We start from the raw sequence: 27,682 nt of genomic DNA on the forward strand, positions 1-27,682 counted from the left end.
GGCACGGCCCGGCCCGGCTCGGCTCGACCCGGCACGGCACCATGTCGGGGCCGAGCGCCGTGTCGGATCCCCAGCACCCCGCTCGGTTACTGCGGGCCCTCAGCTCGTTCCGCGAGGAGAGCCGCTTCTGCGACGCGCACCTGGTGCTGGAGGGCGAGGAGATCCCGGTGCAGAAGAACATCCTGGCGGCCGCCAGCCCCTACATCAGGTACGGCTCGGCTCCGTGGGAGCCCCGCTGCCGCCGGGGGGCTCCGGGCAGGGCGCTGAGACAGCGCAAAACGCCCCAAAAAGCAGCCGGGCGCAGCCCGAAGGAGCAGCGGGGGTAACTGTAGGGCTCCTGTGTGTGTCCTGCGGGCGGCCGAGGTGTTTAATATGGCCAGGAATAGGGAGCTGCGTTAGCACCAGCCTGCAGGAGCGCTTCCTGCAGCCTGCCGAGTCCTCACAGCACCTGCGTGTGCTGGGGCTGGGAGGCTGAGCGGCTGCACACCTCGGATTCCGTGGTTTTGTGTGCTTTTAGGCAGTGCGATGGCAATTATAACAGGGCCTCGGTGTTCTCGGGCATAAACTATAAATAAATGGCAGGTGAAGTTGGTGGTTAACTTCTATAAAGGATGTCGAGCCTGGACAGAGCTGAAAGAGCAGCGCTTCCCACCTACAGCAAGGAGCTGGCAGGGCTCAGAAATCAAACAGCATCCAATGCTCAGAGAAGGAAGATTTCCAAGAAACACACCGAGGAGTTTGCATACTCATAATTGTTTTTTTTCCAGCGCTGCTCTTGAGAAGCAATTGTGGAAGGCTGTGTTGAGAGGCAAATCAAAGGCATGACATAAGGATGAGCAGTTGACTCAGTACTCATCGAATGCCTGGATCTTTTTTAGGCTGTTGTTCATCACGTTTGAGATGACCCAATGCCCTATCCAAAATTAAGGCTTGGGAGGCTTGCTTTAGATGGAAAGAGGCTGCGTTGTTGGAAAAATTGTTCTACTGCAACTGCATGTTTCATGTATATCTGTACTGCTGTTTCTTTTTTTTTACTGCAAAAAAGACTGTGCAGTTAAAAGATGCCATTTGATGGGAAAGTACTTTTAACAGATTTTCATCATGTATTGCATTTTGTTATTCATCTCTGAAAAACGTGCTGGGAAACACAAGTGAGGTGTGTGTGAGGAGTCAGAGTCAGACCTAACTGCATTAACAACAACAACAAAACTTGTAGTCATTAGAGTTGCGGCTTTTTTTTTTATATATATATAACTCAAAATTGTTCAGATTCAAATCCCATGAAGGACCTCATTAACTATGTGTGAAAGTAGGTTACATGCATTAATACTTAAGTATGATTTTGTGGTGGTTTTTATCTTTTTTTAAGCTTACTCATCTCTTGTCCTTGGGCTTGCAAGATACAAAGAACCAAAAATACATGTGCCTAATTCTTCTGCAGCACATAAAGAGAAGTGTTTGGCTTACCTACGTTTGCAGAGCCTAATTTCCACCTGTGCTGCCTCTTTTCATCACTCCAGCATCTCTTTCATGTTCCAGCTGGTCTTCGCATTGGCTGGAATCGGTCGGGTAGGTTGCCAGTGTTGGAGCATTGTGGTTTCAGCTAAAATTAATGTTTCAGTCGCTCTAGAGATAAAATGTGTCTCTACGGTACCTACTTTCTGCAAGTCCCATATATTATTATTTTTTTTTAATAAAATGATTGATTTACATTTCTATATAAAGAGACTCAGGAATTTTATGTCCTGGTATTGAAAGGTGAGATGATTCCAAAGCACGCTCTGGTACCAGAGTGTGTCAAAGTCTCCAAATGTCGATTGGAATTTCTCAAGCAACTCAAATCAATATAAAGCTCAGAAAATCCAGCAACTCATTTCAGAAGTAAAATTTGGAAGAAAAACGAATGGATATGTCGAACTTAGCAGCAAAGCACTGTAATTATTAGTTGGTGCTGCATTTTCTGTATCTGGCTATGTCATTAAGTGTTGTGGCTGTGGGCAAGTTGGTGGGCAGGTTCCGAAGTTGTGTATGGTTTGCATGAACGCTTCGTTTAGGGCGTGAGCAGGAAAATAAGTAGGCATGGACGTTGTGAGGGGGTGGCTGGGTGTGAGCGGAGCCTGTGTATGCTGAAGGATTTGTGTAGCCACGGAGAGAGGAGCATTGCTTGGTTTGGGTTTTGCATGGAAGTTGTTTGGCAGAGCGTTACGAGTGGGGCACTTATAATTTGTGGTGGTGTGGCGTCCCTCCAGGTGTTTGGCAACTGGGCTGTCCATGTGGCTCAGCGGTGGCAGCTGCAGTGGGAAGAGGAAGGAAGATGCACAGATGTTTTCCTGGTCTTGTCCTTCTTGTCCATACCCTAGCTTCTGAGAGTGCAGGGAAAAAGTGCCAGCCTCATGAATGAGTTTTCAGTGCCTGGGACCAGTAAGGCTTCTAATTCCTGTGGTAGCTTAAGGTCTTGCCTCAGCTGCTGAATGCCCAGTTGCTTGTAGCTCTCCTAGGGGCAGCGAGGTCTCGGGTGGTTGTGTGAATTCCTACAGAATTGCCTTGTATGTACAGGTTTGCTTCATCCTTTAGTGTGCTCCTGGAGCAAATTCTGGCATTTATTAAAGAAAATAACTAAAGAAAAAAAAAGTCTTCCTGCGTATCTCGAACATCTTGTGGTATGTTCCTGAGCCTGAGAAAATGAGGATTCCTGATGAAGAGACTGCCATAGGACAAAGCGTGGTTTGGCTCAGAGAGACTGCTCTGCATCCCAGAGAAGTTAAATTCGAGCCAGGTTAGCTCTTGATTTTCTCTGCTGCAACTACCCAGCAACAGCTCTGCACTTTACTGTTTTTTTTTGTTTTTTTTTTTTAACAGTTTTTGTGCTGGCAGGAGCTGTAACATAGCTACAGTTGTATTGCGCAAGACGCTTTTCTTTGGTTTAATTTGTTTAGTTTGTGACCCTAGTGTAAATTACACTGGCATCAGAGTGCTTTTGACAGAATAAACTATGCTCACACCAGTAAGCGTGGCGTAAGTTGTAGCATATATCCACAAACCTTTTATAGGATAGGTCTGGTCCAAGTATTCCTGGTATCCTCAGCGGTAGCAGCAGATGTTCTCATCCGAGCAGCTCTGTCACTGTCTGGCATGAGCGGTTCATGGCCAGCTGAAACTTGCAGCTCTCAGTATTTTGCTGGCTTGCCGTCTGTTTGCCTGTGCATCGGGGTGCAGTGAGAGCTGCGTTAGCAGAGGGTATCGGGACCCAAGTTCCTGGGTAGGCTTTGCTCTGTCACGCAGCAGTGGTTCCGCTGTCTCAATTAAGTGCTGTATTTAAAATTACTTTTTTGTTGCTGTAGTTATCTCAGCAAGTTTCATCTTTGGCTTTCACACATCTGTGTGAACAGATTGCGGATGGGTGCACGCACGCTGTGCTGTTCCTCGAGGCTTTTCTGACTTAATAACGGAGCAGTAACTGTATTCTCATCTTTTTCCAGATGAGCATAATATAGCCGGACCAAAATAAAGATGTAAGATCAAGTACACGTTACATTCCATTTGCTTATAAATGCTTTCTGTGGATTGATATTGACCAGAAATTACATGACAGCAGTTCCATCTTCTTACCTGTGCTGCTCAACCCGCTGAAGCAGACCTTGCAAGACCCTTCTCCGACCCCAAGCCGTAACCTGCCAGCGCTGAGACAGCTTCCAGCGGAGCGGTGCCGCGACCTGTCCTCCGTCACCCAGCGCCTGCGCTGCTCGTGCTGGGAGTAGCGAGGTCTGCGGGCAGGCAGCCTGCTCGGGCTGCTTCGTGCACAGGCGTGTCTGCGCAGGAGAGGCTGAGGTGGCAGCTTTTGGTACCGGCGTCGCAGAGCCGTGCGAGGTGGAGGCTGACGTGTGCCAGTTGCTCCTGTTGTGCCTTTCCTGCTACCTGTTTGGTTTTAGTGGACATTCATGGGGACCTTTCATAGTCCTTTAAAACTCTTCCAGTTTGGAGCTAAAATAAATGACTTCTGAGGCTGGGAGGTGTTTGGTGATCAGGAGCCCGTTCTCTCCAGCGCTGGTTCAGCTGAATTGCTCTGTGCTTGTTCTAAGTTTTCAGCTGTCCGCCTGCCCCTTCTGTCAGCGTGGTGCTACAAGCAGCGGCGTAAAGCCATGCTGTAGTCAAGCCTTCTTACAAGAGGTTGGTTTCTGTCACTTTCCTGGGGACTTCAGAGGCTGCCCTGACAGTTTGAACTCTTACAGGAAGGTAGGAACAAATTGTGCCAGGTTTTCCTCCCAAACTTTTAAAGCTGTTTTTCAGATCAGGCTACACTTCTTTCCAAGTGACACTAAAACATCCCCTGTGATGCTTTAGTGATACCCGAGTTGTAAGTCTCAAACTCTGAGAAGCAATAAATCAAAATCACAACCATGTCCAGAAACTTCCTGTCTGGCACAACGAAAAAAGCACCGAAATATGCATTATGTTTGGACAGGTAGTTGGGGGCAACAGTGATAAAGGTATGTGAGGAGATTATGCTGTAAAAAGGATTTTGAAAAGTGCTATGCCAGGCTTGAGTGGGGAGTTGTTAATTACCTTCCTGCTCCAACAAGCCCCTAAAGATGGCCTAGAGGGAGGAAACAGTAAGGCTCTTCCCAGCTGAAAACAGGCAGACAATACAGCTGGGCTGCTGCTGCACGTCAGGCAGAGGGAGAGCAGGAAATCGGAGCATGCTGTTTACTAAGGAGCCTTGAGAGGACGCTTCTTGGTCTTCGTGTTTGGAGATGCACTGTTCCTATACATGCACAGTTTGAGGGGCGAGTTGAAGGAGGTGGGGCAGGTTGCTTTTGTGCCCGTGTTAGCTTTTGAACTTTTGCCAAACAAAGCAATTTTGTTTTTAAAAGGGCTTTTTTATTAACCGTTTTTCTGGTGTCCTTTAAAACATACTCTGTGGTTGGGACAGGGTGTTCTGAAGCTCTTCCTGTGCAGGAAGGAAAATCTGGAGTTGAGTCTGGACGCATCTTCCTTTGTGTTCTGTTTGCATTGGTCTCAGCTACAACTACTGAAGGAACGTTTTCTTTGTGTGGACTGACATGTGAAAAGTAACTGACGGTCTTAAGGAGTTTGTTGCTTTGCTCTGTCTAGACCTTTTATTTCAGGTATAGTACAAACCTTTCCCCCTCCGTCATGCTGCTGAGCGTAGTGCCACCTATGCACTGTCATGCTGGAGTCTCCCCTATCTATCTTCCCCTGTTACATCTTTGCCACTGCTTAATATTTCCAAGAAAACAAGCAAACAAAAATAGCTGTTATGGCCAGCTCTGAAACTACCTGTTGCCTATCAAGGAAATAACTTCTTAATACCATGTAGTTAGTGGCTGGTTTATGTCCTCAGGCATGTTGGTTTTACATCTCCTGAGTGACTTTAAGCTGTCTGCTACAAGCATTATTAGTGTTCGTGGACACATCTAGTCCTTCGAATTGTAGACTCTTGGCTCTTCCTTCTGTGCTGGTGAAATCCATGCTTCTGTTTCCTTTTCTCTCTTGACCATGTTGTTGCTTTTCATTACAGCCTTGCAGACCTCAGTTTTCCAGCTTCTGGCATGCTTGGAGTGCTGCTGCTTTCCTCAGGTGGATTCTCAGAGATGGGCAGTGCTCCTCGCAGCTTCTGGCTGTCCTGCAGTATTACTTGTGTGCTTCGAACTTTGTCCATTCTACTTTGTACTTACTTTTTCTCCCATGTGCTCTCAGGATAAGTGAGGTATGAACACCTGAATAAATCAAATTTTCTCAGCAGGTTCATTGGTATCCTGCAAATAAGATTTCAGGAAGCCACAGGAGTGTTTATTTTACTAGAGACATACTACACAGTGTTATGTGTCTTAGATATTTAATGATAATTTTAATGGTGTGGGTAAGGTATTTTACTTGGTCCTTCAAAAGAAAAAAACGGCATTTTTAACAAGCTTAAAAGCAGTGCAAATTTGAAAGCAAACATCTTGAAGTAAGGTATAGTTGAGTTCTTGGTTTAAAACAATATCCCAGAAATGTCTTCCTTTGCTCTTCAAGCAAGTCGGTCCTAGCTCCAAGCTGTGGCCTGGCAGATACACCACTGCTGTTTGGGGAGCTAGCTCTTCGTTTCAGCTGGTGTGGAATGGAATCTCATGAATCACCTGTTAGTGAGTGAGCTCAAGCACTGTGTGGAGCACAAAAATGGCAGAAATATGGAACTGATGTCATTCACTGAGGAGGAGCCTTGATGAGTACTGCACTGAGCTAGCCTGCTGCCGGCTGAGGAATGGGGGCTAAATATCTCTTTCTACATCTTAATAACAAACAGATGACCTTCCTAAACCCCTTGGCACAGAAATCCCACATTGTTAAAGGTATCGCTGCTGCAGGAAGGTACACGATGGGCCAGGTGAGGGCTGGGGAGCTGTGCGGGCTGCGCACACCACTGAGGCCTGGTTTTGCCTCATGCTGCCTGCATGGCGCGAGGCCTCGGTGCCCGCGGCCAGCTCCGCCGCGTTGTGCTCGACTTCTTTGTGAGCTCAGCTGGCTGGTTTGTGTCCCAAACACCAAGTGTTGGCTGGAAAACCCAACAGACGGAAAGTGTCCCGTACTTCTTGTGGCTGAGAAGCTCCAAGAGGCCCTTCTTGGAGACTGTTAGTCAAGTGTGTGTTCTGTCTACTTAGGCCTGGCTCACGTGTTTAGGCAAGAAATGCTGGTTGAGGGGAGATCTCCAGCGGAGATTACAGCCTAGCGCTGGATGAGCTCAGTGTAGTCGGAATAACTCCAGGTTTTAGAGTAAACACGCTCTTCATTGAGGGAAGCCCATGAGCCTTGAACACGTCTCGTGTGCTGCTGTCGAAGGAATTGCTTTATTCCTTTTTCCTCCCCCCATTAAAAAAAAAAAAAAGCTTTAAATTCTTGACCTAATCTTTCCATCTATAAAAAGTTTAAGTTATTTCTAGCTGTTGTTACCCTTGAGCCAAGGGAAGCAGCTTCTGAAGCAACTTCTGCAGATTATTATGCTGAGCTGTTGGGTGGACTACTTCACCTTGAGACCAGAAGTTGCAGTTACAGATGATCTTAAAAAGAGAGACATACGGCAGGCACAGCCAAAACAGCCTGAGAGCTGGCACTCTCTGCAGGGTGTGGTGAAGACAGTCTTTTATGTGCACTGCTAAAGGCCAGGGTGCAACCTCAAAGAGAACCTTCTGATTTGGTTGTAAAATACCGTATTGGAGGATGGCGGTGGGTGGAGTGAACTGCTGCATCATGTTTTTGTCTGACCTATTTAATAGCATAATTATTAATATATTTTTCATGCAGAAAAATCAGCCTCAGTGGGTGGAAAATGTTGCAGATATAAAGGCAGAGAAATAAAATGGAATTGGCCGCTGTATTGGTGAAGTTTAGGTGGGACTCAGATTTAACGTGGTAAGCTCGTAGTCTGAAGACTCAACCCGCATAAGGAAACCTGGATCAGGAGGAGGCTGAATTGACCTTATGTTAGCATTGAAACCAGAATTTTAAAATTTTCTCCTTACTGATGCAAAACCTTAAAGTACTAGCTTGACATTTTTGGTGTTTTCTGGTGTCTGGTAGCGATCCTGCTCTGACTCGGGACTGAGTCATAGCTGTGAGCGTGTTCTAAGTTTGGTGTGTGTCTTTGCCAGAAACTGTTGTTAGAAATATAGCTTTGTTTTAAAATGCTGTCTGGAGAAGGTCAAAACACTGCTGCAGATAAAGGATACATCAGCAAAAACTGATTTTATTACCCTTTGGTCTAGAATGATAGTTTTGCCACTTTAATACCAAAATACATTAGTATAAAAATATTGGCAGAGCTTGTGTAGTGTAGACTAGTCCTTATGGCTAATCTGGAGCAAAATCATTAATTTGGAAAGACAGCTGCTTTCAAAAAGAAGAGCATTTCCCTCTTGCCTCCTGAAATTTTGTTTCTGATAGCTTTGTAAGCAGGTCAATGGAACTGCGTTGTTAGCAGTGCAATGATGTCAAAGCAGGCAGAGGTTTTGTTTTAACCTCTGGTCTTTTCTCATTGTGAAGCATCAAAAGCAAAGCAACCGGCTTTGTTTCCCAAATTTTCCAATTGTTCTTCACCATAAATATCTTTAGCCTACTTGAGGTGAATGTGATCTAGAGCATGCTCTTTGGAGGGCTCAGTCTGCAGAAGTTTTGTTATGTTTAGGTACCTGTATACCCGCATGAAAGTGTTCCAAGAATACAGCTGGTCTCTATATAATCTGTCACAGTTGTAGAAATGTATCTGTTATCTTTTCATAACAGTTCACAGATAAGGCAGAGGTTTTAACGATAAAATACTCCTACAGAATGGTGACTGGCTCCAGAGAGCAAGCTTTGGTGGTGGTGGCTGAATCCTTTGTTTTGTCTTTCATGTTGTTTGTTGGTTTATTTCTATTATTACCTTTTGTTAGTATTGCTATTCCCCTCCACCCCCTCAGGTCATTGGTAAAAGGTCAGAAAAACAAGGTCCCCTCTTAAATGTTCTTCTCATTTATGTTAAGTGTCCCACAGCAGTGCTGTTAGAGAGACTTGGCTGTAAGGTTCAAAGTATGGCTGTGGTTTCCTTTGTGTGTGTGTGTTTGTTTTTATGAGAGTTATGTTGGAAGATCTGTCTTAATTTTACTGAGAACTGTGGACAGTTTTCAATTTACCTGGTTTTATTTTAATGTTTTAAATCTGTTTTATGCTCTTAGATGTGAGCTGTAATTCCTAGCGATACCAAAACTCGTTCTTAAGACCTTGTTTTCATTTTAACGATTTACCTTGCTTATGTTGTTGCTTACGTATACAGAAGAGGTATTGGAATTTTTCTCCTTATTCTGCGTTATGCAGTGACATTTGAGATGACTCATTAGGATTGTATTCCTTAAGTGATGTGGAAGAACAGATTCTAAATTTGTCTAAGGCAGACACACAACATCAAAACACAGCATAAAACCAGTTGTTTGGGTGCCACCTGCTCGAGGTATGGTACATGCCAAGCAGTTCTCCTACAGGTACAAGAGGTTGGGGTGGATGTTGTGGATTTGTTGAACTCCTTGTTTACATTACCAGGAGCAATTTCAACTTACGATGATGAGGGACATGGACACACACGGTTTTAAAACTTGTATGGAGTCGAGCTGCTCAAAATGAAATTACTTGAGAAAATAGGACTAAGAAGTTGCCTGGCCTTGTTTTCCCCCAGCTCGGTATGCATCTCAGGTGTGCTCTGCTCCTGCATAATGGGTTTTCTGCTTGGCTATGGGCTTTTATTTCCTTCTAAACCTTGATGTTCTGGTCTTTCATCTGAGTTGAGGAAGACTGAGGCAGTCTTTTCTGCTGTGGTTTGGCAAATTAGAATGCTTTTAGAGTAATTAGAAATGCTGTCCTTAGTAGGAAGCTCTCACACATGTATTAGAAGCAGCCACATCTGGCCGGACACATCTCTGCACCTTCATTTGCTGAATACCATTTCCAGGTTTCAGCTGCACAAGTCCTGGGCTGAGTGAATCACTGTGGAAAAGAGCACAACAGGGAAAGAAAAGGTCCCTCTGCCTGATGTACTGACAGGCTAGAAACCTCTGTTCGAGCATGGTGTGGAACTTTTTTCTTCTAGAGCAAAATTTGATAGAGAACCAGGGTTAAGCGTTTCACAACCTGCGGTCCACTCTGCACCTGAACTGGGAACAAACATGTTTGGAAACATTTCTCGTTCCGGTGGTTGCATAGGCTATGCCAGGGATACCCACACTGCTTCTGCTGCTGAGGTGTGGAAGTGGGTGCAGGTGACAGCCGATGCTGCGTGATGCAAGAGGAGGCACGTCTGTCTCCATTCCTTCCTCTTACATACCCCCTCCTTCGTTCTCCTCCTTCAGCTTTCTTACCACACTTCCACACTAGACTCTTTTCCATCTTAGCCTTTTCCAGCCCAAGCCTGGTTACAATCCATCCTTTAATTTTTTTATATTTATCTTTTTCTCCCCTCCACTCTCCCCATCAGGCAGCAGCTGTCTCGCAGCACCGACACAAGGAACAAGGAGCACCTCCAGCTGCTCTTTGGGAGTGGTTCTTATGTCACAGCTCAGACATCTCTGCACCAAAATAGATAACCCAGTAGTTTGGTAGCTAGCAAATGAGGGCTATGAGACAGACGGATAACTACCGCTTCTCAGGACACGTGATAGGAAGAAAGCTTACCCGAAAGTGAGTGGGATGCATTTGCATACAGTGAATATTTGCCTACATACAAGTACCTGTAACTTTGGAATCAATCGATGTGCTCACAAGCTTATTTTTTCTGCTTTGAGTTTATTTTGGGCAAGCGTCGGTGATTGGTTTGTTTCTTCTCAGGTTAATAACAGCTGTGGCCTGGAAGGTACACGGTAATTAGAACATCCAGCCTGATAAGACCCAAAAACTCTTAGCAACGCTCTCTTGTTACTAGGAGGCGTCCGTGTAAAGTCCGTGCAATGAGGTGATTTAGCTTGGGTGTGTGCAGGTGATGCAGAGATGAAAGTTAGTGATAAATAGCACCAGTCCTTTCCCTAATCTCCCCATTAGCCCTGGCATGCAATGTGTTTATTATACACCTTGTGCTTGGTTCAAAACCCATGATGTGTGGCTGGCCCACGTTCTGTGTGGCAGAAACCCCCAACTCGAGTGTAATTGGCATAGGTAAAATGGAGGTACTCTGGGTAGACCTGAAAATCTGTGTAAGGACACCTCGGTTCTGTGTGTGTGTGTGCTGTTTTATCACCTGGAGCTCGTGGGGATGACAAAAGCCGATTCCAGGTGGGGGCGTGAGCTGCACAGCGGTGCTCCAGCCTGGTTTTGCTCTGCAGGACTTCAGCTGGCAGCTCACAAACCAGCGCCTGCTTTCACACCGCATGCCGTGTCAGAAGTCACCTGGGGCCTCACAGAACCCCAGAACCAGTCTGGTTCTCCTCATCACATTCCAAGTGTTAGGAAATCAGCAATTCACTAATCCAAATCCTGGTGTTGTCCTGTTATTTGTATTCCACCTCGTGCTAGGTGCTGCACAAACACGGAACGAAGCGGCTCAGCTTCAGCCCTCTTGCAGCCGACCGTGTGAATGGGAGCAGCGTGACTCGTGACGGAGCTCTGTGAGAACAAGACCACAAATATGATTAACTCAAGGGCTAAAATTACCGCCCTTATTCACACTTAAAAATAGCTCCTTATAGACTAGGATTTTATTCGATGTGAGTTGTATCTTGTGAGAAACTAATTTATCCCGAGTGTGAGTAAGTGAAGCAGAATCTGGCCCTTAGCTAAGTCCTATTTAAGTATTTATGTAGTATGAGTGTGGATAGTGGAGGATGGTGACAAATTAAGATGTCTTCAGCTTAGTAAAGCCACAGCTTTTCACATTAAGAAACATACTGTATATAAGAAAATATTCAAATGAAAATAGAAATGCTTTTAAAGGGTTTATGTAAACGTGTGGGTATATATATACAGGCAGTGAAACAACTTTTCTGGTCTTTATAATGTATTCTTGGTTGCCTAAAGTGTGAAAATAAAGTTCAAAATGAGCTTTCAGCTCTTGGGACTGTGTTTACTAGACTGGTTCCCTTTTGAACTCCTAGTTGTCTTTCCTGGAAGAAGTGCTTGTACTTACAACTGATGGAAAGCAAACTTGGCTGCGTTGCTGTTATTTCCTCCTCCTTCCTGCCCCACTTCTCCGTTCTGTTCAAAAGCACATCGAACTGTTCCTGGTATTTTTAAAGAAATTGCTCCTGAGTACAGTGTCCAGTGGTGTCGATGAATATTTAAAGCCTGGCAGAGCAGAACACGGGCTGCTTCCTAGAACTGTGAGCACACAGTTCAGTTAGAGCCAGGCATAGCATTAGGCTGATAACATCATAAACTACACAAAAAGGTAATGCAGTCAAAATATTTGTGCTGCCAGTGTATATTCTGATCACGTATGCTCATTCCAATGGTTGTTTGTTTGTTTTGTTCAAGTTTGTTGTTGTGTTTTGTTTTTTTTTTTCCTTCAACCTTTACCAAAGCAAATTCTTGCTTCACCTCTCAGCAGAACTGCCATTCTTTTTGAAGTTCTAAGTGATGTTTATGAATGTTTGCCATGAATGAGCCATGGGAAAATTACTTTGGCTCTCTGATGCATGAATAGTTTGCAAGGCTAACATATTTGTTCTGTTTGGAAATGTGATGAGCAATATTAGAAACTGTGCTTATAGCTTTTTCATGCTAATTCAAGAGAGGCAGTTTTCAAACTATATGGTAAGGTTTTAACATTCCTGTTTCATCTGAAGTGATCTATAGCTTGTTTACTGTTGATTTCTGTAGAAATAAATACTATGCCCAGGTCACGAGTGCTTTTTATTTATTGATTCATTTTCTCCTCTCCTCTTAGAACGAAGTTGAATTACAATCCTCCTAAGGACGATGGCTCAACGTATAAGATTGAACTTGAAGGGATATCTGTTGATATCATGAAAGAGATACTAGACTACATCTTCAGTGGCCAGGTACGATATTAAAATGTGCTAGATGAAAATTGAATTGTTTGGAAAAATAACCTAAGTTTTAAAATAGGCTTATCTGTCAGAATAGCAATCGGAAATCTCACTATAAAGTTTAATACTGAAACAACTTCTGCAAGGCAGAAGAAGCCCACACATGGGCTCTGTATGTGAAATAAAGACTGAAATCTGCAGTTCTCCCGTGCTATGGGGGAAAGGACTAGAAGATTCAGTGTTAAGTGCTGGTATTAAAAGGGTGGCTAACTTCAGTAACCAGCTTTAAAGCACACAGTCTTTTACTACTGTAAAAGAAAACTGGAGTGATAGCAATGGAGGCTGAGACCCCATCACTGACCGGTATTACAGTACAGCAGGCATCCTCATGCCCAGTTCTCTGGCCTCTTGCTGGCTGTGTACCCATTCAGATCTTTGTTCCAGTCACCTTAGCAGGAATTAAAGTTGGTGTGTCCAGTTTTTTCAGAACCAGACAGTGATTGCTGAACTAGTTTTAAGTTTCAGCATAAACCAAAAAGGCCAATATAGCTTGGAATTCTTTTCTGGATATGCATTTGTAAAAGTTATTCGTTTATTGCAACAAAATTCATTTTAGGTTCTCAGATTAGATTAGCAATTTTGTAGTTCCCTGAGGTGCAAAGTTCTGCTTGACACCTTCAGTCAAGCTAATGCCTTTCCATTTTTTTGTTGGTTTATAAACATGCAGTAGTCGTAGTGATTTCTCATAATTTTTATACCCTTTAATACTCCCATTTTCCAGCCACTGAGAATGAGTGTAATGAATGCAGACATGTCATGAAGCAAATGAGTGATAGCGATAACTTCTAAATTAATTCTTGCAGATCAGGCTAAATGAAGAAACAATCCAAGATGTGGTACAGGCAGCTGATCTCCTGTTGCTTACAGACTTAAAAACTCTCTGCTGTGAGTTTTTAGAAGGCTGCATAGCTGCTGAGAACTGTATTGGTATTCGGGACTTTGCACTGCACTATTGTTTGCATCATGTTCACTACCTTGCCTCAGAGTATCTGGAAACTCATTTTCGAGATGTCAGCAGCACGGAGGAATTCTTGGAACTGACTCCTCAAAAACTGAAAGAAGTACTGTCAATGGAAAAGCTCAATGTTGGAAACGAAAAATACGTCTTTGAAGCGGTTATTAGGTGGATTTCTCATGATTCAGAATCAAGAAAGGTCAGGAAATCAAAAGGTTTATTTTTTCAAATGTAATTCAAATCACTTTGCTTACTCTAATTGGTGGGAGCTTAAAATAGAATTGTTTAGGTTGGAAATGACCCATAAGATCATCAAGATCATTAACCAAGCACTGCCAAGCCCTTCACTAAACCATGTCCCTAAGCACCACATCTCGTATATACCTCCAGTGATGGTGACTCTGCCACTTCCCTGGGCAGCCTGTTCCAATGCTGAAGCACCCTTGCCATGCGGAAATTATTCTTCCTAATGTCCAATCTAAAGCTCCCCAGCACAACTTGAGAATGTTGGCTTGCATCCTTTCGCTTGTCACCTGAGAAAAGAGACTGACACCCTTCTCACTGCAGCCTCCTTTCAGGTAGCTGTAGAAAGCAATGAGGTCTCTCCTCAGCCTCTTCTTAATCCTAAACAGTCCTGGTTCTCTCAGCTGCTCCTTCTAAACCTTGTTTTCTTTCATGGATAATGTAGTTCTTGAATTAGAGTTGAATTTTGCCAAAAATGCAGACAGCATGGTTGTAAAAGGTGAAAGCTGTGTTGATGATGTATTATCTGCTGTCTTTATTATTTCATAGGCACTAAGAAGAAAGACACTTTTGGCATTTAATAACATAATCTTGATCTCAGAGAGACAGAGAACAAGCGGCCCATTTGTAGTGAAACTTCAAAGACTTAATAGCATTGCTGTAGATTTTGCTACTACTTCCCAATATGAAAAATACTCCTTAGAGCTTTTGATAGGTACAGAAGTACCTGTATGTACAGGTGCCTTGGTGCTGTTCTGTAAAGTCTGGGGAATATCGTTGCATTTGCCTCTTTCTGCAGGTTCACATGAAGGATGTCATGTCAGCAGTGTGGGTGTCAGGCCTGGATGCAGCGTACTTACGGGAGCAGATGATGAGCGAACCGCTGGTACGGGAGATTGTCAAAGAATGCAACAATATTCCACTCACGCCACCGCAGCAGGGAGAGGCAATGCTGGCCTCCTTCAAGCCCCGGGGCTACTCAGAGTGTATCGTCACTGTCGGTGGAGAGGAAAGAGTGTAAGTACTAAGAGGCATTGCAGGTTGTCACAAATGGCCAAATCCAACCATCCAGCATCCACGGGGCATCTGAAAACACAGCATGTTTTCTATACACCTAATGTGCTTATTAGTATTTCATTTGAGCTTGGTCTTGAGTTGGTCAGCCACACCTAAAATACAGAATCACAGAATCACAGAATTTTCTAGGTTGGAAGAGACCTCAAGGTCATCGAGTCCAACCTCCAACCTAACCTTCGTGAATGATTCAGCAATAAATATTTTGTGATAATTTTCTGAAATTCTACATGGGGTAGACTTAGAGTAGGTCATGTATGTTTAGGAAACATTGGCTATTTTTTTAACTGAATAGATTTTACTCAAAATAAGCACACAACATTGGAGAAACTCTTTTCTAATGATGTGAAAAGCATCTATAGTAAACCTGAATAACAATGAATGTGTGCTTTAACTGTTTTGCTTATAGTAGCTGTGGTTCCAAAGAACATTATCAATGTATCGGAGATGCCAGGTGAAAATTTGTTTTCCACGCAATCCCTTTCTTTGCTTTTTCTTTACCCATGCAGTGCAGGAGATGGTTTTGTCCAGTTAAAGTTTAGCACTCTAAAAGTTAGCTCTTTATAGAAGTGAAATAAAGCACTCAGATATTTAAGGTTTTGCATATCAGGTTGCACTCTCACTTTTCGGAGACATTACTGAAAATCCCCATCAGTTCTTCTCAGTTCAAGCGAAGTTCTTCATAAAAGTATGTGCAGATGTAATATGAATGAGGTGCTCCTGCTTTTTATGTCATCAGTTTGTACAAAAGTAAAACTTGCATTTGGTTTGGGGATTTTCTGCTTACCAGGTAAATGCCATACTTTATGAATGTACATTGCTCTGAACAGAAAAGTTTCAGACACAGTGGTTAACAGTGAACTTATAAAACCGTGTCTCAGTTTTGTTTGTTTGTTCCTCACCTTGTGTTCAGATCACGGAAACCAACCTCAGTGATGCGGTGCATGTGTCCTCTTTATGACCCCAATAGACAGCTCTGGATTGAACTTGCTCCTATGAGTATTCCAAGGATCAATCATGGAGTATTGTCAGCAGGTAAAGGGGAACTTTGTGTTTGTCAAGCCAATGTTATGAAAACTTACCCTGCCTCAAAATGCAAGATACCGTTTATAATAATTCTTTTATTTTAAGATTGGTTGCACTGGGTTTATTTCATGCTTCCCCTTTGTCTGGCCAAAACATGACTTTATTCTGTGAAACTTTCTGTCATCTGAGTGTCTTAAAATGACCATTCGCACAATATTTTGTGGGAACCTATTCATCTGTCTCTCCAGGAGTATTTCATGTTTCAAGTAGATTCTAGTTGTTGCATCACTGAATATATTGAATAGTATCTGCAGTAGTAGACTTAAGTACAAGTATAAATAAGTGTTTTTACCTTCTCCAGTCCAGAGTTTGACCTGTGACTGGTCTGAACCTCTTAGCAAAGTCTAGGATACAGCTCACCAGTCATGTTGTCTTGCTCAGTGTGCAGGTGTGAATCCTGTTTTTAACATCACATCATATTTTGTTTTACAGAAGGATTTTTATTTGTACTTGGTGGTCAAGATGAAAACAAAGGAACACTAAGCTCTGGAGAGAAATATGATCCAGATACCAATTCATGGAGTTCCTTGCCACCGATGAATGAGGCAAGCTCCTTACTTAACTGTTGGAATTTAATTTAATTTTTTTTTTTTTTACTTTGGCAAAATGTCCTGTTGCTTTGCAAAATTTTATTCTGAGTCTCCTGTCATTTGCATTTTATGCATTCAAAGCCATGCTACAGATTGCTTTCTACTTATATCTTGTGGTTTCTTGTGATTCGATAATGACGGCAGGGTCTGGAAAACCTGGTGAACAGCTAGCTGTAAAGCTGAACCTCAGGAATTCCACACTGAAGCAGTATGCTTAATGCTCTGTGTAGACTGACCTTCTATGAATATGCATAAGTTTCCCTTGTATGCAAGAGAACTCTTACAGGGGTAAAGGGATTGGGCTGTGCAGAAGAGACAGAGGGCAGGTCAACATGCAGAAGTTGGCTTGCACAGTTGTATTTAAGTTTTGAGTTAATATTTCCTTCTTCATATTTGCATCCCATCAAAAAGGAACAGTTTATTATTTGCATTTGTTATTTTTAATGTGCCTGCATATTTTATTTCCTTAAATCAGCACAGGTTGTTTGTTACAAAATTGTTGTTTGCCACAGGATTTTCCTTATTAAAGTCTCTTATTGGCGAGGACCTGTAGTTGTGCTCAAAGGAAATCCACGTTTGTAGTTGTGATGCATTATGTTTCTTGTTTACTGTGAGTAAGACAGCGAAGGTATCTGTGCTGTTTACAAAACAGAAGGGCTGCCTTTTCACAGATCGTGGGTCCAGATTTTGCTACTGTAGAGACTTGAAAGCAGCAGCTTCATCTTGGAGGCCGCTACTATGCAAACTGAAATATGGCCAAGCTCTGTTCTTAGATTTCTGCAGAGTCCCTTCTGCCTTTGCTGCTGTTTGACTACCCTTTGTGTTGTTTATTTGGAGAGTTTAATAATTTTCGTAAATTAATTTAGTAAATAAATTAAAACCCCACACAAATAATGCCAGTATCACTTTGCTGACAGATAAGAGAAAAAAAATTGTATTGATTTATTCACAACAGCAGTTACAGTGTTGACTTTATTCCTTAGGCACGACATAATTTTGGTGTGGTAGAGATTGATGGAATTCTGTATATTCTGGGAGGTGAGGATGGTGAAAGGGAGCTAATCTCTATGGAGAGCTATGATATTTATAGCCGTACCTGGACCAAGCAGCCAGACTTGACTATGGTTAGAAAGGTAAGAACTACATTGAATGCTATCGCATCGCTTGCTGTTAAACAGTTTAAACCAACCTATGTATTTTAACCCTTTGTTTCAAGTAGAAAATGTAACAAATAATCCTCAAAATGAAATGAGCAACTTTATTTATATATTAAAACTGTGGCTGAAAACTTCTATGTACAGCATTGTTTGACGTGCAGTACAGGTAACCCAAATGTATGTGTGTGTGTGCATGTGTGTATAGGTCGCTTTGAGCTCTTGACATTGTCTGTTTGTATGTAATCTTAGGTGTACTTTTTTCTTTTTTATTTTCAAGATTGGCTGCTATGCAGCTATGAAGAAGAAAATCTATGCAATGGGTGGAGGCTCCTATGGAAAGCTCTTTGAATCTGTTGAGTGTTATGATCCTAGGACTCAGCAGTGGACAGCAATCTGTCCTCTGAAGGAGAGAAGGTGGGTAAAAACGGAGGGCAGGAGGAGAGGGAGAACTAGATTGCAAGAGTATATTCATTCAGAAACCTCTAAAACAGTCATAAAAGCATTTGGTTATTTACTTATTTAAATAAAGGAAGAGTTGACAGTTCATGTCATCAGTGTTATATCAGTTTATGCTTCATATCATGTACAGACTTTTTAACGCCAAAGTGCTGATGCTCTGATTAGAAGTACTTACCTTTACTCCTTTGACAAATCCCTAAATATTGCTGTTAGAAAGCCCTGTGAATTTCACACTGTCTTTCTGATCATGGTGGCCTGTGATTGTAATGCCAAGATGTGGCTGAGTAAAGATAAGTATCCAAGCAATAGATATGGATTCTGTAGGAATACGCTTCTCGTGTTACAAGCAACACTATCCTGATGCAAAACAAAGTAGAAATTGTAGTTCAGTTGGAGCTTCAGAATTGTACTGGTTGTTTTGTTCATTTACATGGTCTGAAGTAGGTGCTCATAATTTTATATTAATGACTCATCCAACTTTGTCGAATATATAATATTTTGATAAAAATATGTTTTTAGCTATATACATGTATGTAAAAAAATGAGAAAATTCAGATGGATTAAATGGTTTTGATATATCTTTTGGTTGTGGTTTTTTTTTTTCCTCCTTTCTTATTTGGATTTGCAGATTTGGGGCAGTGGCCTGCGGAGTTGCCTCTGAGCTTTATGTATTTGGTGGGGTCAGGAGTCGTGATGACAGTCAAGCCAGCGAGATGGTGACATGCAAATCTGAATTTTATCATGACGAGTTTAAAAGGTAACTAATTATAGCTGTATGCATATGCTTCAGTCATAATTGACTAGCTTTGGTACTTCCAGTGTTTTCTTCTTGTATGTAACAGTAAATTGGACAACTTTGCTTTTTTATTCTGCTGAATTGCAGTAAGACTTTACTGTCAGAAATCTCAAAGATGTTGACTGTGGAGATTACTAAGTCTGTATTACAAGATAAAGGCTTTTTTATGTCTGTCACCTGTATAAAAGCACACAAAAATGAAATAGTAGTTGGAAGTTTATTATATAATTTTATTCTAAGGTGTGAATGTAAAGAGGCTTTAATTTTTTGTTTGAAAGGGTCTTCTGTGTTATTTTAAATGATGTCCAAACTAGCTATAATCAAAAGAAGCTGGAGAAGAAATGCTCTTCAAGGTGGTTATAGGAAGCAGACAGATAAGAGAAGTTAATGCTGCTGATGCTCCCTAGTGTTTTCTGTTCCCTTGGTGTGGGGAAATGCTAAAGGCTAATAAGCTTTTGGGCAAGAGGTGGTATATAGTTCAGAAGGTGATATATAGTTCATGATTTCTTACCAGTGCTCTGGTTGGTGCAGTCTAAGCTCACAGGTAAAGTGTTGCTTGAAAAAGTTTGCAGTTTCTGGCCCAGTGCAGGTGAGTTGGTGGTGCCACCTGCTGTCTGCAGGTATCTGTAAGGCAGCATTTCTAATAGTGCATTTCTCTGGGTTTGCTTGGTGTGGCATCCCAGAGGTGTTACAGGCTTCGTGTATCGCTGTAATACAAATCCAGCCACTTCAGCTCTTGATCTAGGACCTCATCTGTCCTGTGAGTGCCACGAGGGCTGTGCTGGCACAGAGGGAGGTGAGGTAGCAGCAGGTAATGTGACTGCTTTGCTGCTTGCAGAGGCACATGTTGAGGGCTGCTTTGCTTTGTCTTTCTGCCTTGCCAACACACAGAATTCAATCTTAAAAGTTCAACCTGGCATAAACTTGTGCATGAGCTCCAAGCACTGCTTGGGAGACCAGGCTGGTTACCAGCTGGGTGCCAGCTCCCTGTGCTGCTCCGCAGCAGTCTGCTTGTGTCCTCTGGTTTTGGAAGAGCCCGTTTTCATCCCCCGGAGTGAGAAGTGATGGCACTTAACCAGGAGAGGGTGCTGTGTTACCACGCTGTTTTATAGCATTAGCTAGCAGGGACTAGCACTTATCCTTAATTTCAGACACTGCCTGAGTGCTGGGCAGGATGAGTGCCACTCGCTGAAGCCATGGCAGTGCCTGAGAAGCCTGAGCTGTGCTTGCCTGGGGAAGAGAGAAAATAGTCGTAAAGGGACTTTGCTTCAAAGTGAAGTTAACAAATTGTTCTGCCTGCCAAATGCCAAGACAGAATACACTATTGTCTGGCACTGGCCTTTGAAGTAAGATTGAATCTGGAATATTATAATAATTTCATTATAATAGTGTTTTGCAAATATGAAATGAATACCAAATGAAGGCAAGTTGACTCTCTGGAAAACATGAGGGTGTTTCCTCAGCTGATTCAGTAAGCGCAGAAAACAAATCTAAATCACTTTATTTGGAGGGAAGCATGAAAGCTTAAATTATGTGCTTCTCTTAAATCTGTGAAAACCATATGCTAAATACTGGGGTGTGTGTTTGATCAGTTAAGCAGTTCCACTTGCACAGGGTATCATGTGCTGTGCTGTGCATCATTACTCCGAATAAAGCAGAAGTGATGCTATACGTTTTACCAAAGGTGGACGATGTCTTCGTCCCAGTTCCATAGTGTATAGTTAACGTGACGCATGCAAAGACTGATTCTTTATCTTAATCTTATGCGTGTCTTATAAGATGATTAATTTATTATTGCAAAGTGCATTTATTTCTTCTGTGATAGTTTCTGAAACAAATAGTAGTAATTAGCCTTCAAATCAGCAGCTTCAAGAAGTCAGGATGAAGCACCTTGAAACTCCAAATAAGTGTATTCCTCTTCTAGTTACAATGAAGAAATAATACTGGAGCTGTCTGATCAAACCTGAAATACCACCACAGACTGTGTGTGTATATGATTGACAAAAGTCTGTGGAAAAGAGGAATGTGTTTGGAAGATTATTTAGTAACAGTGGGCCAAAAGCTCAGCGTATGAATTCTAACAGTGTATATCCAGAAAGCTCTCAAAACCAAATTCAGAGCAGCTTTTTGAATAGCTGCATACTGGTATTGCATATTTACTAATGAACTACAAGCTTTTCCAGCTGTGTTTAAGTAACTTCAGAACTCTGTCATGTTTGGTCCCTTTTTGAGTGGAAAGAGCTTTTTGCACTGAGTTCAGCCATCAGGTACTGCTGGTTCAGTTCTGTGCAGCAATGCACACGTGCATGATTTGCATCATTTTTTCATATGTGTGACACAGCCCTCAGTACCTAAGAGGAAAGGATATAGAGTTATCCTAGGCATCCTGAGTCCATGGGGATCTGAGTTATGGGTTTTAGGTAAGCATTTGCACTTATATCAGTATATAAACTGGTATAAATCTGTTTTCAATTGGATTAAAGGACTGAGGCTTAACTTGTTTGATATTGCTTACTTGGACAGTAACTTAGTCCAGAATAATTCATTGTGTGCAGTCTTTCAGAATTGTTATTCTTCCCAATGACACACACTTCTCTAAAGACTGAAATATGCCGAGATCTTCACATGAGCCAAAAACAAAACAAAACAAAAAAAAACCCACCAACATTAAAAATCCTGTTAAACTATACTGTATAAACAAGCAATAAAATAAATGAAGTGAGATGGAATACTAGCATACATGAAATGTGGAGTGGGTAATGAAGTAATTCTCATAATATTTGAAGTACTTCTGTAACTGAAGTTTTTCAGTTAATAAATGTTTTGTCAGCCTTGTGCATGAGTGAATTTAAGTAAACTGTGGATAGGAAATATATACAATTGGGCCGCAGGGTTTTTTGAGGATGTAGACTTTTTTTTTTTTTAAGGGTTATGAACTGAGCTTTGTGTACGTTGCATACTTATTTTAAAAATACAGCTCAGGATAAGAATTGATTTTAAAAAAATGTGAGAGATGAGCAACATGTATGTCAGAGGTGCTGGTGGAGCCCTGTCCTCGAGTGTAGCCACTGGTTCTCTGTGAGTGGGGTAGTTTAGTGGGTTTTGTTTGTTTTGTTTTAAAATTATTATTATTTTTAATTCTTACTAGCTCCTAGTTCAAAAGAATTATCAAAATTTGCAGATATCTAGGGGAATAAAAGTGAGATGCTTGTTCTGTAGCAGTAGTTGGCTAAAAAAACGAATTCCTTTTGCTTCTGGAACATCATAGAAATAAGAAAATGCTTTCAGCGGTATGTAAATAGTAAACCAAACAAACTTGTAGTATTAGGGAGGTTGGTCCATATGGTATGCAGGAATCTCATTAGAAGGAAATGCTTATGCAAATGTCATGAGAAAACTGTCTGACTGATAGTGCTGTCAGATAAGCAGAGCACAGAAGAGGTTTTCATTCATTTGTAGGCTTCCTTTCACTGCTGCTAGGAGCTGAAGGTGACGTGTGCGAATGCACTGGGTCTGTATTGTGCCTCTATTTACTTCTCATTTGGAAATAAGTTACCACCCCGCTTAGCACATACAGCAGTTAAATTAATTTTTTTGGTTGTATCCCTTTAAGACTGGAAGAAATCAGGATTCCTCCCCCCACCCTTTTTTTTTTTTAATTTCTGTGGAAGCATATTTCAGTTTCGCAGTAATTGTTTTTGCCCGTGGTTACGCGCCTCTGCCGCTCTCGGATTCCGTTTGAGCAGAGCCGTCCTGGAGAAGTACGTAAGAGCTGTGTTCCGAGGAGTGTTTTCGAATTCCTGAAGACTGTGAATTTCTTGTATGGTGTTTTTTCCATACTGTTCCAACAGTAGGCACAGCCCACATGGAGCTGGAGCGTAGTCAAGCTCTGATGAAACGTGACCCCTTGCCCTTCCTGTCTTTGTTCCTTCCTAGTTTTAACTGCTAAAACTGCTGTAAGCGTTCCTGAAAAGTTGGGGCTGTTTTTAAAGTGTGTGTGTTGAGAAAGGCTGAGAAGGAATTTTCACAAGCAACTGCAGATACTTTAATATTTCTTTCCTTGATGTGCGGTAGTAAAACGGTTGGGTCCTGCGCTTTTTAAACTCCAGAGCTTTGATTGTCTGGTGCAGCCAAATCCCCAAAGTTCACGTGATTTCCACACTTGATGAGTAGCTAGCCTAACCCATCTAGTGTTGTACTTTTCCTTCCTTGACGTAGTATTCTATTTGCAACTAAAAAAATAATAATCTTCCTCTTCCATTTCTCTACTGCTTAATTCAGTTTTCATAATTCTAGGTACCTTGCTACTAAAAATAAAAATATTGAACATGTCCTCTTCCCATAGTCAAGAAAGAAAGCTAGTGAAATATGCTAAAAAGCGTTCTGCTGTGTAACAGAGTTCTTGAGTCACTGCAAAAGATTTCCTCTCTTCATTGCTCATTTGTGTTCCTCTGTGACAGCTACAAACGTTTCTATTCCTTTCTGCAGCATTGTAGTGTTCAGTGTATAGCATAGACAATAAAATAATAATGGGCAGCTCATCCTTTAATTTGGCCGTTAAAATCGATCCTTCCAAGACAATTAATATGTAGCAGCTTCCCTTTCAGTGCCAGGAAAGAGGCTTGCTTCTGAATCATGAGTGAGGATGAGACAGAATTTTCCAAGGCCAGCAATATCCATGAGAATATTTCCTGACTTTTCCCTCAAATTAACCAGGTGTGGCATTGCAAATGGATGGTACTGCTGTCAAAGGCTTTTCAAACTCTCCTGTTTTCTGTAAATTACTTAATAAAAGATCCGGGAGCAGTCACCTAAAATAACATTGATTTGTGCATCTTCAGGATCTAACAATCATAACTATGACAGCGTCTTCAAAAGTGCAGCAGCATCTGTAGAAATTGATTTCAAAACCATGGAGAGGGTGCTGACAACTCTAGAGAAATGGGACCTTTATAAACCCGTGTCTCTCAGGGGTGACGGGGTACATACCTGGCTTCCAGAGGCTTCAACTTAGAAACCTGCTCTTCATGTGGCAGGAAGTTCAGGCTGATGTGTTGAAATGAGGGTGTTCTTAATGTGAACACAGGGGAGCTGTAGGATTACAGAACGAGCTAGGAAGTGCTTGAAAAGAGCCTGATATGTGATTGGGAAGTTCTCTTTCACTTCCAAGAAATGAACGTTTCGTTCCCCAATTCCCTTACCAGTTTGAGTTCCAATCTCTTATGCCTTGTTTAAAATGAAGCATTGTCGAGTGCTATGTTCTTCCTCCTGGCCAGGGAATTTCGCGTTGCTGATAAAGTGCAGTTAAAGAAGTTAGGGAATTGTATGGGGGAAGGCATTCCTTTGTAACGAGGACTCACTGTGGCAACATGGTATTTCCCCTGCTATAGACTGTTAAGATTTACACGTTTTTATGATTTTGCTGGTTTGAAGACAAAATTAACTAGAATTTTCTTTGTAGGGAAAATTGACAGTTGTAGCTGTTGGTGGAAAAAAGGCTCTTACATGCCTGCTTTTCTTTCACACTGGACATCTGCAAGAAGAATTTATTTTGGATTAGATTACACAGATGAGTGAAGTAATTCTGAAATACAGTAAATTCAAGATAAAGTATCCAAAATTACCTAAATAGTAGTACCAATTGGTTTTCCTAGCTAGGAAGAACCAGGTCTGTCTTGAACTAGACAATTTTACATCAATTTTTACATAAAAATAATTAACTTGTACACTCTGGTTTTGATTCAAAGATGGCAGTTGGAAAATGAACCTGGATTTTTTTTTGTGTGTTGGATAAAAATCACATACCAGTTTATTTTTATTTTCTTACAGGTGGATTTATCTAAATGACCAGAACCTATGTATCCCAACTAGTTCTTCTTTCGTGTATGGAGCTGTGCCCATTGGAGCCAGCATTTACGTGATTGGGGATCTTGATACAGGTCAGAACTAGAACTCATAACTTGTGTTGCTTGTCTTCTTCCAGTCTTTTAAATACTTGGCGCTAATAAGACTGATTTTTTTTAGAATGAAAACGTAGGAGTTCACTTCAGTCCTCTGTAATTTTAGATTACGTCCTGTTAAGTTATCCTTGTCTTCAGGGAAGTTCTGCTAGTTGTACAGAACTGCACAGGTTTGTTTTGTACATTGGACCTCAAAAACAAATTTGGCATTATAATTTGGTTGGTTATCTGTCTGAAGATCAGAAGAGATCAAGAGTATGTTACTTCATCTAAACAGAAGCAAAAATGTTAGTGCCTGGGGCTGTTTATCCTCCCTTTGCGGTGGTAGGCAGGTGGTTTTGTGTTTTGGGACCTCATCCTGTGGTTCACCTGCATGGGATAGTGGCTACACAAGGTGATAGATACACAGGTGTGCAAATGAGCATATTCAGCGCTCCTCCTCACAGCTTTCAGTATCTGGCCGCATACTGGGAAAGACATTTGGGAGACTGCATGTTTTCATGCCTGTGTGTAAAACAGGGCTTTCTACAGAAACATGAAACAGCAAAATTCCTGGTGCGGTGGGTTTAATTAGATAAGAAATGTCACCCTTTGCTTTTGAGAATAATTTGAGGCACATATCTAGAACCTGATTTGTAGTCCTGTGCATGCTCTTGTGTTTGCCTTAGAGGTGAAGTGTGCTGGTGGGTACTGTATGTTTTAAGCATTTTATTTTTGTGTGTGTGGATCTAGGTACAAATTATGACTATGTTAGAGAATTTAAAAGAAGCACGGGAACCTGGCAGCGCACTAAGCCACTATTTCCATCGGACCTTCGCCGTACTGGCTGTGCAGCTTTGCGGATCGCAAACTGCAAGCTCTTCCGACTGCAGCTTCAGCAGGGATTATTCCGCATTCGTGTACCTTCTCCGTGATCTGTATGCTGCCAGTGGAGGAGACTGGAAGAATTCTGCGCAGTCCACCATAATATAGCTCTATATAAAGGAAAAGCTGAGAAATTACAACTGAAACTTACACTGTATGCTGTGCTTTGGTATGGTAACTGTTTTTGTTTTAAATGCTTAAAAAGCTTGAGTCTCAGTTCTTGTTTCGGGGACAAATAACTTACGTATACATTAAAAAGAAGAGGGGGGAAAAAACGGGAATCAAGGAAACACCTTCAGTCGTAACCGTTTGGACTCTAAAGCGTGTTATTGAAGGAGGTTTGCTGTGTCTGGAACTGGTGGGAATTGGTATTCCTTTGGCAAAGGTTATTGAAAAGCAAAAAAAAAGATCTAAGGTGCGTTTCCCCTGAGGGGAACTGATAAGAATAAATGTGCTATCTCGGACTGGATAGCTATAATACGCAGAAGCTATATGAAAACCAACCTCCCTGGTATACTGCAAGGACTGTTGTTTGACTGTAATGCCGCCGGAGACGTTGGTTGTTGCACCTTTTACTTCTAGTCCTTCCTCAAAAGTTAAGGTCTGTGCCTAAAAATGGTGGAGGTGTGTACATACGTTTTTCATTCATTTGCAATGTTTTCATTCCTAAAAATATTTTTAATATATTTAAAATGGACTAATCTAAAATGGATACAGTATACTGTAGAGAAGTAAACTTTTTTCTACGCTGTCATTTGAATAGCCTGGTGAACTGGTGTACAGATGGGCGGCATGTGTTCCTGCATGGATTTTAGAGGCCGTTTTCTTGAAGTAAAGGGAAGTGGCATTTGGAACGGTTCATGACAATTGCTGCTCTTGGTAAAAGACAACAAAACTTGAGAAATTAAAGAAAATAGGTTATATTCCTTTTTACTTCGGATCACGTGAAAACTAGGAAAATGTTTTTTAAGATTGAGGATTATAGGAAGATGCATTTTATCTCTGTTGGAACAAAGGTAAAATATGACAAGGAATTTTTTTTTTTTTGGACTATCAGTTAAGGAAAATCAGTACAGCTATTTTAAATTGGGATCAAAAGTTGGTTTACTAATAATTTCCATGCTAGGGTGCAGAGTCTCGTTTCCTGCTGTTTGACTTTGAAAGCTGGGTTTTATGGTGTGGTTATAGTGAAGAATTTAGTATCTTGCATTTTATTTCTTAGCAAGTCTTGTTCATATCGGTAGTGATACTTAACTGACTTTTGTTCATAGTAAAAATCAGCTGGTAGAACACTTTACCTCACTTTTTAATGTCACTGTTGTTTGTGATGGGTGGGATGCAATCTATATTTATTTAAAAGGAATAAAGCGAGAGAGGTGGAAATAGAAATGAGGCTTCCTGCCCTTCAGAAAAAGAGTTTTTGTATAACCAGTATTATAACTACATAAAATACTTTCCACTCTGCAATTTTGTGGACCTCAGACAAGCCAATCTCTGCCCTCAGTTGTTAGTGTAAACCTGTGTCATTTTAACTGAATCATCTTAGGTCTGCTGAAGAACAACCCCAGACTAGTACAATAGCTGTATTTAACTAAATGTTCCTTGAAGAGACATTCTGAAACTTACTCCTGCTCAGTCCTTCCACAGTGCTGATGTGTAGCTGGAATTACTCTGATTCTGAGAGAAGGGGTGAAAATAAATCAACAAGAGAGGGCAGCAGTCAATCCCTTGACAATTATTTATTTTTTTTATTTTTTACAGTGCTGAAGTGCTGCAAAACTTGAATTACATACATCAGTTTTCTGACCTATATTAGTTGGCGTATTAAAACGTTTATATATTTATGCATTGCAGTAAACTTGGTGTGTGTATATATATATGTCTTTAGATTTTAAATTTATATAAATGCTTTACTACAGAAATGTGAACCACTAT

At 41.6% G+C, this 27,682-nt stretch overlaps 1 protein-coding gene across 1 annotated transcript; it reads left to right on the plus strand.

The window, feature by feature from the left end:
- On the plus strand, positions 1-26,678 carry GAN (gigaxonin). Its single transcript, XM_032195913.1, has 11 exons — positions 1-208; positions 12,401-12,515; positions 13,367-13,717; positions 14,561-14,778; positions 15,749-15,870; positions 16,354-16,466; positions 17,495-17,644; positions 17,946-18,082; positions 18,756-18,884; positions 24,753-24,862; positions 25,616-26,678. Exons 1-11 carry the CDS (start codon positions 42-44, stop codon positions 25,795-25,797), a joined length of 1,794 nt encoding a protein of 597 aa, XP_032051804.1. The 5' UTR covers positions 1-41; the 3' UTR covers positions 25,798-26,678.
- The last annotated feature ends 1,004 nt before the right edge of the window (positions 26,679-27,682 follow it).

Source organism: Aythya fuligula, chromosome 12 (assembly GCF_009819795.1).
Source record: "Aythya fuligula isolate bAytFul2 chromosome 12, bAytFul2.pri, whole genome shotgun sequence".
Classification (NCBI taxonomy): Eukaryota; Metazoa; Chordata; class Aves; order Anseriformes; family Anatidae; genus Aythya; species Aythya fuligula.

Coding starts and splice junctions, on each gene's coding strand:
- GAN (XM_032195913.1), top strand. CDS start 42: ATGTCGGGGCCGAGCGCCGTGTCGGATCCCCAGCACCCCGCTCGGTTA. Junction 14,779..15,748: donor GTCGGTGGAGAGGAAAGAGT/GTAAGTACTAAG, acceptor CCTTGTGTTCAG/ATCACGGAAACCAACCTCAG. Junction 15,871..16,353: donor TCATGGAGTATTGTCAGCAG/GTAAAGGGGAAC, acceptor TTTGTTTTACAG/AAGGATTTTTATTTGTACTT.